This window comes from Ovis aries, chromosome 14, assembly GCF_016772045.2.
Source record: "Ovis aries strain OAR_USU_Benz2616 breed Rambouillet chromosome 14, ARS-UI_Ramb_v3.0, whole genome shotgun sequence".
In the NCBI taxonomy this organism is placed as follows: Eukaryota; Metazoa; Chordata; class Mammalia; order Artiodactyla; family Bovidae; genus Ovis; species Ovis aries.
Window position 1 is genome coordinate 52,617,600 of NC_056067.1, and position 13,307 is coordinate 52,630,906.

The 13,307-nt window shown below is 49.6% G+C and overlaps 1 protein-coding gene and 2 pseudogenes across 1 annotated transcript; 2 read left to right on the plus strand and 1 right to left on the minus strand.

Annotated features, from left to right (window-relative positions):
• The first annotated feature begins 303 nt into the window (after nucleotides 1–303).
• On the plus strand, nucleotides 304–5,001 carry BLOC1S3 (biogenesis of lysosomal organelles complex 1 subunit 3). Its single transcript, XM_012190538.4, has 2 exons — nucleotides 304–465; nucleotides 914–5,001. The coding sequence occupies exon 2, from the start codon at nucleotides 922–924 to the stop codon at nucleotides 1,510–1,512; it is 591 nt and encodes a 196-aa protein (XP_012045928.2). The 5' UTR covers nucleotides 304–465; nucleotides 914–921; the 3' UTR covers nucleotides 1,513–5,001.
• On the minus strand, nucleotides 3,680–7,223 carry LOC121816533 (cytochrome b-c1 complex subunit 6, mitochondrial-like; annotated as a pseudogene).
• Nucleotides 7,224–8,175: 952 nt separating this feature from the next.
• LOC114117903 (negative regulator of P-body association-like) lies at nucleotides 8,176–8,784 on the plus strand (annotated as a pseudogene).
• Nucleotides 8,785–13,307: the final 4,523 nt, after the last annotated feature.

Sequence of the window (13,307 nt, forward strand, 5' to 3'; positions counted from 1 at the left end):
GCCTTCCTTTCCTGGGCTCTCGTGGTGCGCGCGTGAACCCGGGAGTCTAGGGGGAGGGCCTGCTTTGTCCGTAATGGCCGCACGTGACAAGCACCTCTGCCCGTCCTGCTGTTTCTTCACCGTTTCCGGGTCTGCGAGCGTTTCCATTGGTCGAGTCGCTGGTTACACGTGACAGCTCGTCTTTTAGACTCTCTATTTGTCCACTCTTCTCGCGGCACAACCCGGAAGCGCCAGCCCAACCGCTTTCCTATTGGCCGTGCCCTTATTCACGTGGCTCTTTACAGCAGCCCCAACATCTGGTCCGGAGGGCTTACTTCCTGGTTGGTAGCCGGGCGGCCCAGGTGATAGGCCGCCAACACCCGCCCAACTTTCTCCGCTATTGGTTGGGGCTGCCGCGCTCCTCGGTAAAGACGCCGCACTTCGGATAGGTAGAGGATCCCGCAGGCTCGGAGCTCTGGTGACCTGGTACGGTCTTCGGTGATAACGCTCGCTTCCCCCCGCCCCATGTGCATCCTCCCCCGAGTCCATTTGGACTGTTACCCTTTCTGTGATGGAGTCCCTGGTTCCCGAGCGGCTCAGAAACCCGTGTGCTTCCGAATCCGTCACAGGCTAAGAAGACAGTGTGGAGGGTGTGGCCTCTGCTAGGAAGCAAAATCGGGAAGAGTTTAGGATTCCGGGACCTCGTGTCTCAGAGTCTTGATCGAGCTGGTGGTCCTCAGTTTTCCCATCAGTACACTGAAGAGGCAGAGTCCAGTAGTTCCTACCATCATTAGTTTACAGAAACTGAACCCCAGGCAGGCAGTGACCGCAAATTTTTAAGATAGTGGAGGAGGTGAGAATCCAGAAACTGCGGCTTTTAACCACGGCACGGCGCCCGCCTCTCATATCATCCTTTCCCGCGTCTTCTCCCTAGCTCGCGCCATGGAGTCTCAGAGTCGTCGGCGGAGGCCTGAGACATTGGTGCAGGGGGAAGCGGCCGAGTCGGACTCAGATCTCTCTGCGTCCTCGTCGGAGGAGGAGGAGCTGTACCTGGGCCCCTCGGGCCCAACGCGCGGCCGCCCCACGGGACTGCGAGTGGCTGGGGAGGCTGCGGAGACCGACTCGGACCCGGAGCCGGAACCGAAGGCCGCGCCGCGGGACCTGCCTCCGCTCGTGGTGCAGCGGGAGACGGCCGGGGAGGCCTGGGCGGAGGAGGAGGCCCCGGCGCCCGCCCCTGCGCGCTCGCTGCTGCAGCTCCGGCTGGCTGAGAGCCAGGCGCGGCTGGACCATGACGTAGCGGCCGCGGTGAGCGGCGTGTACCGTCGCGCGGGCCGTGATGTGGCCGCCCTGGCCGGTAGGCTGGCGGCTGCCCAGGCGGCAGGATTAGCCGCAGCCCACAGCGTGCGCCTGGCGAGGGGGGACCTCTGCGCGCTGGCGGAGCGTCTGGACATCGTGGCCAGCTGCCGCCTGCTGCCCGACATCCGCGGTGTGCCGGGGACCGAGCCTGAAAAGGACCCGGGACCGAGAGCCTAGCCGTGACCCACTGTCTCCACTGACTGCCCTGGGGGTAGGCCTTGCGGCCTCTAGACCTGGCTCTCTGCTCTGTTTAGCCACCCACCCATCTTGCTGTCACCCTCAGGGATAACCTTGCCCCTGGATAATGCGCTGTGTGTGTGTGTGTGTGTCCCTGCTGGACCGTAGCTCTGGTTCCTCCCCCTGGGCTTGGCCTTTGCTTCCTGGTTCAGAGCTTGTGTCTGAAACTTGACTCCAGCTCCTGGGTATCTATCTGCTCTTGGATCTGTCTCCCTCTTAACAGCTCCTGAAGCCTCATCTTTCCTTGCTCTCTGCCTTCCTCAGTTTGGTTTCTGTTCACAGGGGCTGGTCCTGCTTCCTTCTCCGCACGGGAGCGCCAGAATCCGGCTGAATGTCAGTTCCCTGATATCTTTACTCCCTTGGCTCTGTCTCCTTGCCCCACTTCTGGAATTTTGTCCCTCTAATCTGGACCCTTTTTCTGCTCCCCAGGCTTGGCCTTGGTTCCATCTCCGCCTTCTGGTCCTTGCTCTGCCCCTTTTTGGCTCCTTCTCCTTGGGCTTAGCCGTACCCTGTTGGCCTGATCTTGCTTCCTGGGTCCAGCTCTACCCTTAGTTTTGGCTCTGCCTCTTTCTGCTTCTCCCATTCTGTTTAAACTACCTGCTTACTTCTGAGCTCCAGGGATCCCCTATGATTTTCTTCATCAGGTCCAAGATGAGGTTCCCTCCTGACTCAAGGAGGTCCCCCTTCCAGCTGTCCAGGCCCAAGGTGGCATCTCCTCCAGGCCCACATTGGTGTATCCTTCCCACCCCCCAGGCCGAGATTATGCCTTCTGCCCAAGCTCCAGGTATGAGCTCCAGGCCTGGGCCTGACTCACCAGGCTGAGGGTGCCCCCAGCAGGCACTGAGGGCCCAGTACAGACTCACCCTGGAACTTTATGTGCAATATGACACCACTTTGCAGATACGTGTACTTTGTTCACTATGTTCCGTGGATGCTGCGGATGCTAAACTGCTTGGATTTCTGGGTTAGCTCCTTCTGTCTCCTCCTCACTGCTCCCTCTTCTCCCAGCCCCAGCCCCTCAGTCCCATTCACATGCATTCCCCTCCCCAACTCTCTTATCCCAACCTGAGCTGAGATCTGAGCTCGCAGGATGAAGAAGTGCTGAGGAAGAGCACTGTATGGCAAACTCATTAAAACTCAAGACATTCACTGATATGATCAGTTCCTCTTATCTCCCCATCTAAGCTGGGGCGGGGGGGCGGGTCGGTTGGCGATTCTACTGCAAACGTGAGTCCCAAGAAAGGGATCCTTCCCACCTGGCCGACTGAAAGTGGACCTGTGGCTAGGAGATTGGGGCCCCAAGTTTTTTCCCCCTGGTTCTGCACTTACTTGTGTTCATTCACCACACATTTACTGAGCTCCTGTTCTGCGCCTGTCCTGAGCCAAGCCCTGGGGATGCCCCACCCAAGCTGGGCCCTCTCAGAGCCGACAATCCACTGGGGAAGACAGACATGAAAATATTATGTATAAGTGGATAGTCTTAATAATTGTAATTTATACTTTGACTGTAATTTTTCTGGCATTGTGGTTAGTGCCCTAAAGAAATGCAGGAGTTTTGTGAGAGTGTAACTGAAATTTGTCAGACTTTGTTTGGAGGATTGTCAGATGGCTTCCGTGAGGAAGTGATGAGTGAGTTTGAGGTGTAAAAAAAAATCCTGAAGGTGTAAAAAGGTGAAACGTGGGGGGTGGGAAAGTGTTGTGCGCAGCATATGCAAAGGCCCTGAGTCAGAAGAGGGCATAGCCTATTTAACAACAGAAGAGGTTGATACCTTCTAGTCTCTACTGGAATGGGGAGACCAGGGGAGATGGGGGTGGTGAGGACTGTGCTAGCAGGGGCCAGACAAAGCTGGAGTTTTAAACCAAGTAAAAATCCTTGGTCTTTATTGAACAGCCAACAAGTAGAGAATGATGCCATCTGGTAAATGTGTTTTGTGAAGGAGCCTCAGACTGGTGCTTCTGCAGTGTGGTTGCCTCTGAAAAAGACCCAGAAATAGTGGCTTCGAAACCAAACGTCCTTTTAAATGTACAGCTGAGCTCAGAGCATGGGAAATCTGTACCCAAATTGCAGAGGTAGCTTCAAACCGCAGTATTTGCCAGTACCAGATACTCAGAGCCTTGGGTTTTATTTTTTAATTCATTATTGAATTACAGTTGATTTACAGCGTTGTGAACATCTCTGCTGCACAGCAAAGTGATTCAGTTTTTGTTGTTCAGTTGCTCAGTCATGTGACCCCATGGACTGCGCGCAGCACGCAGGCTTCCCTGCCTTTCACTGTGTCCCGGAGTTTGCTCAAACTCATGTCCATTGAGTGTATATACGTTCTTTTTCATATTCATCTCCATTATGGTTTGTCATAGGATATTATTGAACATAGTTCCCTGTGCTATACAGCAGGACCTTGTTGTTTGTTCTACATATAATAGTTTGCATCTGCTGACCCCAAACTCCCAATCCTTCGCTCCCCCACCCTCTTGGCAACTACACGTCTGTTCTCCATGTCTTTGCGTCTACTCTGTTTTGTAAGCAAGTTCATTTGTGTCCTGTTTGAGATTCCACGTGTAAGTGATATCATATAGTGTTTATTTTTCTGTGTGACTCACTTCACTTAGTACGATCATTTTTAGGTCCAGCCAGTTTGCTGCAAATGGCATGTCGTTCTTTGTTATGGCTGAGTGATTTTCTGTTGTAGACACATACATCCTCTTCACCCCCCGTCAGTGGGCATTTAGGCTGTCTTCACATCTTAGCTGCTGTAAGTACTGCTCCTATGAACACTGGGGTGCACGTGTCTTTTTGAATTATAGTTTTGTCTGGATATATGCCCAGGAGTGGAATTGCAGGATCATATAAAACCTTGGATTTTAACAGCTGCTGGACCTTGGGCCAGGCAAGGCCCAAGGAGACAAGCAGAGGCCCCTGCATAAAACTTAAGTCCCTTGAAGAGCTACATCTTCAATGAAAGAATGTGGTAGAAAAAAAAAAAAAACCGAGTGACACCATTGAGGCACACTTAGGAAACCTGTCCATTTTGGCTTGGGCTGTGCGTAAAGGGACTGTTTCCTCAGGGAATTCATAGCCACAGGCCTTCCTTCAGGCCCGATTAGGGTGGGGGTTTGCCCTTGTAGAGCAGACCAGGAAACCAGACAGGGGATACGCCCTCAACTGGCCTCGTTCGGAGTTACAGCAGATTAACACAGACCAAACAAGCCCACAGCTGAAAGATGCCAGGCGCACCGGATGGCCAAGGGATGAGCTAGTGCGGGCTGCTGGCTCCTTTCCGCAACGTCAGCCTCGGAGAAGCTGGAAGAAAGAACAAAGTCAGGATCTGAGGAATGGAAAACTGTTGAGAAGTCTTCAGGGACAAAGAATTCTGGTTCTGGCATAGTATACTGGTACTTACTTCCTTGTAATAAATGACCAAAAATGTAGTGGCCGGAAACAACTGTTTTATTAAGCCCCAGATTCTGTGGGTCAGGAATTCCAGCAAGGCTCAGCTGGAAAATTCTTTGGTTCCTTGGAGGTCACTCAGGTGTTCAGCTGGCAAGTGGGTTGGCGCAGAGGATCCCACGCGATTTCACTCAGGTGCCTGGACTACGCTTACTCAGATTAGGCTTGCTGACTGAAGTGTCTATCAGCGGCCTCCTCATATGGCTCAAGCGTCCTCCTAACATGGCAGTCCCTAAGTAATCAGATTCCTTACATGGCAGCTCAGCTCCAAATATATTTCAGTTTTTTTACTTAAAACTTTTTTGGCCATACCACGCAGCATGTGGGATCTTGGTTCCCAACCAGGGATCAAACCCACGCCCCTTGCATTGAAAGCACGGAGTTTTATCCATGGGCTGCCAGAAAAGTCCCAAATATATTTCAGTGGGCAAAGTAGAAGCACTCAGGAATGTTCTCTCAGTTACTAACTAGTTGTTAAGTCCAGCCAAGATTCAAAGGCAGGAGTGGAGGGGAAGGAGACGTGGACCTTTGATGAATGATAGTGTCCACATTTGTGCATCTATTTTGAAATCACTGCAGGTAGATGGAGTGGATTGGGAAAGAGGCTTTGACTGTTTTGGTCCCTCTCTTTCATGTTGCCTTGGATAAATGATTGAGACAACAGCAGCAGCCACGAAGACCCTCTGGGGAGGGTGAGGTCACGTCAGGGGTGTTCCAGATTCCTATTTTGTTTAATGGGTTATAACACATTCCTCGCGTTGCTTTGGTGCTCAAATTGAGTCCAGTTTGGCCAGTAGGATCTCTTTTCTAGCTGGCTTCTGTGTCCTGTTGACATTTCTCCATCATTGTTTGAATACTTTCTTGCTGACCAGTGCGAGATGATCTAGGCACATCTTGTATTTTTCTCTGCCTCAACCTTGGAATCAGCCATCTGTGCATGGGTCCCTCGTTCGTTTTAGTGGGAAATGGTGTTTAGAAGCCAAGATGTGGGTGCTGGGTTGCTACTCCCAGGCCCTCTCAATGCACAAACCGAAAACAAAAACAAGGCAAGCAAACAAAACTATGTAATCCCTATGCCATACACACATCTTAAAACTGGTTTTATTTTTAGAGCAGTTCACAACAAAATTGAGTAGAAAGTACAGAGAATTCCCATATGCCGCCAACTCTGCCCCTCACAGCCTCCCCCGCTATCAACATCCCACACTTGAGTGGTACATTTGTTACAGTCGATGAACCTACATCAACATCATTACCACCCAAAGTCTGTATTTTAGAGTTCACACTTGTTAACACATTCTATTGTGCATGCTCAGTTGAGTCTTGACTGCGAGCTTATGGACCATAGCCCGCCAGGTTCCTCTGTCCATGGACCTCTCCAGGCAAGAATACTGGAATGGGTTGCCAATTCCTTGTCCTCTAGGCTTGGACAAATGTATAAATGATAGGTATCTACAGTAGAATGTCTATACGGAATAGTTTCCCTGCCCTAAAATTAATCCTGTGTGCACTCTTCCTTCTTCCCGTCCCCCAACCCCTTGGCAACAACTGATCTTTTTAATGTCTCCACAGTTTTGCCTTTTCTGGAGTATTGTATAGTTGGAATCCTACGGTATGTAGTCTTTTCAGAGGGGCTTCTTTTGCTGAGTAATATTTAAGTTTCCTCCATATCTTTTCGTCGCTGGATAGTTCATTCCTTTTTTTTTTGTTTTTTGGCTGATCACTGGGCTTTATTAAGGTGCAGTCACTGATAATGACACAGAAGCTACTTGCATAAGCCGAAATCCTTGAGGTTCACGTGAACTTAGTTACACAGATAAGTGGCATGTTCAGAACCATAGGAAATATCCCCATGCCCAGGTGATGAAGGCTGGGGTGAATGAATCTGCACACTTATTTCAAGCCATTAAAACCGTTTGTGGGCCACACAGTGGGCCCTTGTATGCCAGAAGTCGAAGAGCTCCTCTGTGCAGTACTGTTTCTGTGACCTGGAGGATACATGCTCATCAGCATTCTAGCCGCCCCCGAGCCTTTACACATTTCTCCAGCTGCTCGCATTGCTCTCTCACTGTTCTTCGGGGGTCCACTAATTCCCCTCCCTCTTCCTCCTCCCTGGGGCCTCCAGACCCAGTCAGCATCCTTTGTTCATTCTCTAGCCCCATGTCCGGCTGTGTTTCTGGACTCAACACAAGCAGCAACAGCCTAATTCATTTCTTTTTTAGCGCTGAATAATATCCTATTATCTGGAGGTACCACAGTTTGTTTATCCATGCGTCTGCTCTAGGACATCTTGGCTGCCTCCAAATTTTAGCCGTTATGAATTTAAAGCCGCTCATTTGTGTGCAGGTTTTTGTGTTGATACACATTTCAGCTCCTTTGGATAAATACCAAGGAGCACAATTGTTGGCACACGTTGTTTGTATTTCTTTCTATTCCACCCTGGCATCACAGCTTAGTTCTCGTTCTCTCTAAAAGGGACTTCTCAAGGGCAAAATCCTACAGATCTAGAAAGCATGGAGGACAATGCCACAGGTACTTGGAAAGATGAGAAGCACACAGATGAGTGAAAAGGTCTTAGCGGTCCCGAGAAAAGTAATCTAGAAGAGGCCGACAGCTGAGAGCCAAGCAATTGAAGCAGCAGAATTCCCTCAAGTGCAGGAACTGTTTGAAACAGCTACTGGGAAGGCAAAAATAAGTTGATTGAAAGTCTGCCTACGCGGCAGCCAGATCCCTAATAGCCTCTCCTAAAGGCAAACGAGGCAGCCACAGCTCCTGTGTTCTGGAAACAGTCTGGGGATTCATCCTGGGAGCGGAGGTGGTGGGAAAATACGAGAATATTTGTCCTAGATGGGGTGTGGTCAGTCCATTCTGAAACCAGGACTGAAAGAATGAATGTACACTGTTTCTCTACCTCACCTAAAACAGAAAAGTGAAGACACAGAAATGGAAACTTCAGGACTTCCCTGGTGGTCCAGGGGTTAAGGCTCTGGCCAATGCAGGGGACATGGATGGGTTTGATCCCTGGTGTCAGAACTAAGATCCCACATGCCTTGCGACACAGCCAGAAGATAAAAATAAAATTTAAAACATTTTAGAGGGGACCTGCCACCATCTCAGGTCTCTCGGCCTCACTAGGGCCCACAGGAGGAAGCTGACACCTAATCTTTGTGGGGAACCAGCTTTGTACGTCTGGCAGATCACCTGGAAACAGGCAGGAAACACAGCCTTCAAAACAGCGCTGCCTCCTAGCTCCAGAGTGGGATTATCCAGAAAGAGCCCCTAATGGAATTCGCATCCCTCTCCTTCCACACCTCCTCCAGCATCACCAGGCTGAAGTCACCCCCACCTCCTCCAGAGAAGCCGTACAACGTGCTTCTCTGACCGCAAACCACCAGTCTTCGAGGGATTGCAGTGTGACTCTGTTTCCTTGGCGTATTCATAAAATAGGTCACTCAGTGAAGACAGGGAAGATTACTGATGACGCTACCCTGCTGCTTCTGATGTCCTGCACCAGGAAGTGGTGGGTTTTTTTTTTAAAGTCTTATGATGTAATCAGTGAAATTTCACCTGAATTTGGGTGGATCGTGGGACATGACCAACATCAGGCCGTAGATCTCTAAGAGGAACTCACCAAAGCAAAAAACGCCTGTGAGGTGGACCTGCAGCAGCCACTCAGCGCTGTCTTCTCATGGCACTCTGTCCTTGCTATATAACTTTGAATTCGTATAAATCCATTAAGGTGCCAGTACAGTTTTTCTCTCATTTGCTGTTAATTTTTTTTTTTTTAAGAGAAAAAAAATGTAAGCTTCCTATTAGAGTTGGCCGATACCCTTCCTTGAACTGGGTCAATTTACACACACACACCCCTCCCCGCCATTCCCTCAGGAGTGCCCATTTCCTTCCAGTGGCAAGCACAGCGTCAGCACTGGGTTGTATCTTTGCCAATCTGATAGGGGGAAAATGGTAGTTTTAAATGGCAGGAAATGAAATTAAAACCACAGCATGACAGCATTTCACGCCCATTGGGTTGGCAGCATTTTAAAAGTCTTAACAATACCGATTATTGGTGTGGAAGTGAAGCAGCGGAAGTTTTACTAGCTGTGGGTAAGAAATGGACATTGACATGACTGCCTGGGGAGACAACCAATAGCTGATGATGTACCCACCCCCCACCCCATCTCATGTTCTGTGTTCATAGAAACACTGGTAATTACATGCCCATTAACAGGCGAACAAAGATATATGTTTTGGTATATTGATAAAGAATACTATACAGCAGTGAAAATGAATTAACTAAAGACCCCTACAACAAAACATCGGGCTTCCTTGGTGGCTCATTTGGTAAAGAATCCACCTGCAATGCAGGAGACCTGGGTTTGATCCCTGGGTTGGGAAGATCCCCTCGAAGAGGGCATGGCAACCCACTCCAATATTCTTGCCTGGGGCATCCCCATGGACAGAGGAGCCTGGCAGGCTACAGTCCACAGGGTCTCAAAGAGTTGGACACAAATGAGCGACTAAGCACACAACAGAACATCAGAAGACCGAGGCAAACTGCAAAAGAATGCATTCAGGAGGCTATCCTTCATCTAAACTTAAAGAACAAGCAAATGGCTGGTATGGATTCCTGGGTTTGTAAGTACACGCTCTATAAATTTAAAGGGAAGTGGGAGCAATACAAGATTCCCCAATTGCTTCCAGTGGGCAAAGAGAAGGGAGTAGTAGTTGGCAGGTTTCACCTAAGTGGATGACATTTTGCCCTTGAACTGGATGGTCAAGGCAGGGTTATTCAGGGCTTCCCTGGTGGTCCAGTGCTTAACAATCCACCTTGCAATGCAGGGGACGTGAGTTCGATCCCTGGCCCAGGAAGATCCCACATGCCGCAGAGCAGCTAGGCCGGTGCGCATAGCCACTGAGCCTGAGTGCTGCTGCTGCTCAAGTCCACGCCTCCCAGAGCCTGTGCTTGGCAGCGAGAAGTCGCCAAGATGAGAAGCCCATGCACCGCGACCAAGAGTAGCCCCCTTCTCCACAACTAGAGGAAGCCCGAGCGCACCAAGGAAGACCCAACGCAGCCAAAAATAATTTTTTTTTAAAGACAGGGGTGTTCATTTTGTTTGTTTGCACGTCATACATATTCCATAAGGCAAATGAGAAATAAAGGTAGGTATGCCGATAGAGAGAATGGCAGGGATGAAGCTCCTGAGGCTGGAGACTAGGATGCTAAGAGCCAAGAGCTGGGGGCACAGGGAATGAAATGTGATGGAATGGTGAGCAGGGGCCAGACCAGACTGGGGACCCCCTTGAGAATGGTGTTGCTTTCTCCTGAGAACAGTGGAGGATCATGGAAAGAATTTAAGCAGGTAAGTTGCACCATCAGATTTGCACATTGAAATGACTGTATCAGCTATGCAATGAAAAGCAGAGGGAAGCAAGAGTGGGGGTGGTGAGCCCAGGCAGGAGTGATGACAGATGGAGATAATAATGGAGTGATCCTAGACTTCCTGGGGGTCCAGCGCTTCAGACTCTGTGCTTCTGCTGCAAGGGGCATGGGATCGATCTCTGGTCAGGGAACTAAGATCCGGCATGCCACGTGGCGTGGAAAAATTCATAAATTAAAAAAAATAATGGAGTGATCCAAGTTCAGGTGTACAAAAACGGAGTCAATCAGCCATTGAAGATCTGGTCTCAAACACCTCTTGGCACCACTTTGAACTTGAACTTGCTTTTAACTGTGCCAGCTCCAAGGACACCACCAGCTGTAGTCAGAACAATACCTGCCAGCTGCAAACTTATCCTCTCAAGGTCTCCCCTTGTAGCTGCGCAACCATTTCAGACGCCAACCAGTCCTTCCTTAACAAATACTGTTACTTCTTGCCAACTCCAATTATGATTCTTGAGAAACAACTCTTGTATCTGGCTGTAACTTTACAATGTTTGCCGTTCCAAGCCTCCCCTCTTTGGTAATCTGGAGCTTCCCGTGTGGCACTGGCGGTAAAGAATCCAACTGCCAATGCAGGAGACGCAAGAGATTTGGGTTTGATCCCTGGGTGGGGAAGATCCCCTGGAGGAGGGCATGGCAACCCACTGCAGGATTCTCGCCTGGAGAATCCCATGGACCGAGGAGCCTGGTGGGCTACAGTCCATAGGGTTGCAAAGAGTCAGACACAACGGAAGCAACTACATGCAAGCATGCACTTTTTTGTTTGTTTTTTCTAAATATATATATTTTATTGAAGTATAGTGTCAGGTGTACAGCAAGGTGATCAGTTACACATGTACACATATATTATTTTTGAGATTATTTTCCATTGTCAGTTATTACAAGATAGGAAAATAGTGCAAGTGCTTCTGAATCTGTGTCTCCTGGGCTGAAGTTCTAACAAACCCCCAATAGACACCTTTTTAATTTCGATCAGGATTTTGTTTCTGAAAGCTTTATTAGCAGGAGGTTGGTGTAAGGATCCAGGTGAAGTAAAATGGTGGCTTGGACCACCTTCCAAACTTGCAAGGACAGGGGGTCTGGAGACAAGTGGATGGAGTTAAGAACTGTCTAGGAAATGAGATCAACAGACCTGCTTTCTGGGAGATGGAGAGGAGGAGTCAATCAAGGGCAAGTCTGAACTTCCTGGCTTGAGCCCCTGAAGGGATGGAGGTATAGACAGTAATGGTTTCCTATTGTCACTGTATCAAAGTACCACAAACTTAGTGGCTTAAGACAACATAAACGTATTCTCTTACAGTTAGGGATCAGAGGTCCTGAAACTGGGGTGTCAATAGGACTGCATTCCTCCTGGAGGCTTTAGAGGAGAATCCATCTCCTTGCCTTTCCCACCTTTAAGGGGCTGCCTGCATTCCTTGGGCTTCCCTCGTGGCTCAGAGGTTAAAGCATCTGCCTCTAATGCGGGAGACCTGGCTTCGATCCCTGGGTCAGGAAGATCCCCTGGAGAAGGAAATGGCAACCCACTCCAGCGTTCTTGCCTGGAGAATCCCATGGACGGAGGAGCCTGGTGGCTACAGGCCATAGGGTGGCCAAGAGTCAGATAGGACTGAGTGACTAGCACTTTCCTGCCATTCCTCCTTCATGGTCACTAACACCTGGCATAGTCAAATAAATACGTGTATATTTTTAAAAGCCCACGCATCCTCAGACCATGCACACACACTCACTCTCTGCTGAGGTCATTCCATCGCCCTCGCTCCCTGTCAAATCTCGCTTTGCCTCCTTCTTATAAGGGTGCTTGTGATTGCACTGCGAGCCCATCTGGATAATCAGGATAAACCCCCACCTCAAGATCATGTAAGCACAGTTTCAAAGATTCTTTTTGACATGGAAGGCGACTCTCACAGACTCCAAGGATCAAGACCTACCATACCCCCTTGAATCGAGGAGCTCAGTTAAGGGCACAAGCCTTCAGACAGTAGAGGGGGATCTTGGTGGGGGGAGTTGAGTGCCTTATCCTTGCTGGAAGGCCTCATGGGATTTGAGCTGGCCCCAGATCTGTGCTTGCTTTAACTGTGGCTAAGTCCTTGACCCATTCTAGCCCAAGGGAAGAATGAGTGCTGGCTGAGTCCAATTCACTTGCTTTTGTGTTTTGGCCCCACCACATGGCATGCAGGGTCTTTAGTTACCTGACCAGGGATTGAACCAATGCCCCCCTGTAGTGGAAGCCTGGAGTCTTAATCACTGGACCTCCAGGGAAGTCCCCCAGGTTACTTCCTGATTCACAAGTTGGTGGAGGTTAGTGGATAAAAGCGTGGCCCCTGGAGCCAGCCTGCCTGGGTTCATGTCTGAGCTCTGCTGCCTATCAGCTGTGTGACTTTGGGAAAATTGCTTAACTTCTCTGTGCATTTCCTTATTGCTGTTATGGACTGACTTGTGTATTCTCAAAATTCATGGACTGAAACTGTAATCCCCAGTACCTCAGAATGTGACTGTATTTGGAGATAGAGCTTTTAAAGAGGCGTGTAGGTTAAATGAGGCCATTGGCTGGGTCCTAATCCAATCCAACTGATGTCCACTAAGAATAGGAAATTTGAACCTAGTGGTCCAGTGGTTAAGACTCCACTGCAGGGGGTGAGGGTTCGATTCCTGGTCAGGGAAGTTCCGCATGCAGCGAGGTGTGGCCAAAAAGAAAAAGGAGAGGAAATTTGGACAAACAGAAACCCTGGGCATCTGCAGAGGAGAGACTGTGTGACGACAACTTGAGAAGCAGGCGGTTTGCAAGCCAGGAAGAGAATTTCTCCAGAATTGTGAGAAACACTTCTCACGTCTAAGCAGCCCAGTTGG

Excerpts from the sequence above, each read along its gene's own strand:
- BLOC1S3 (XM_012190538.4), top strand. The coding sequence starts at position 922 with ATGGAGTCTCAGAGTCGTCGGCGGAGGCCTGAGACATTGGTGCAGGGG.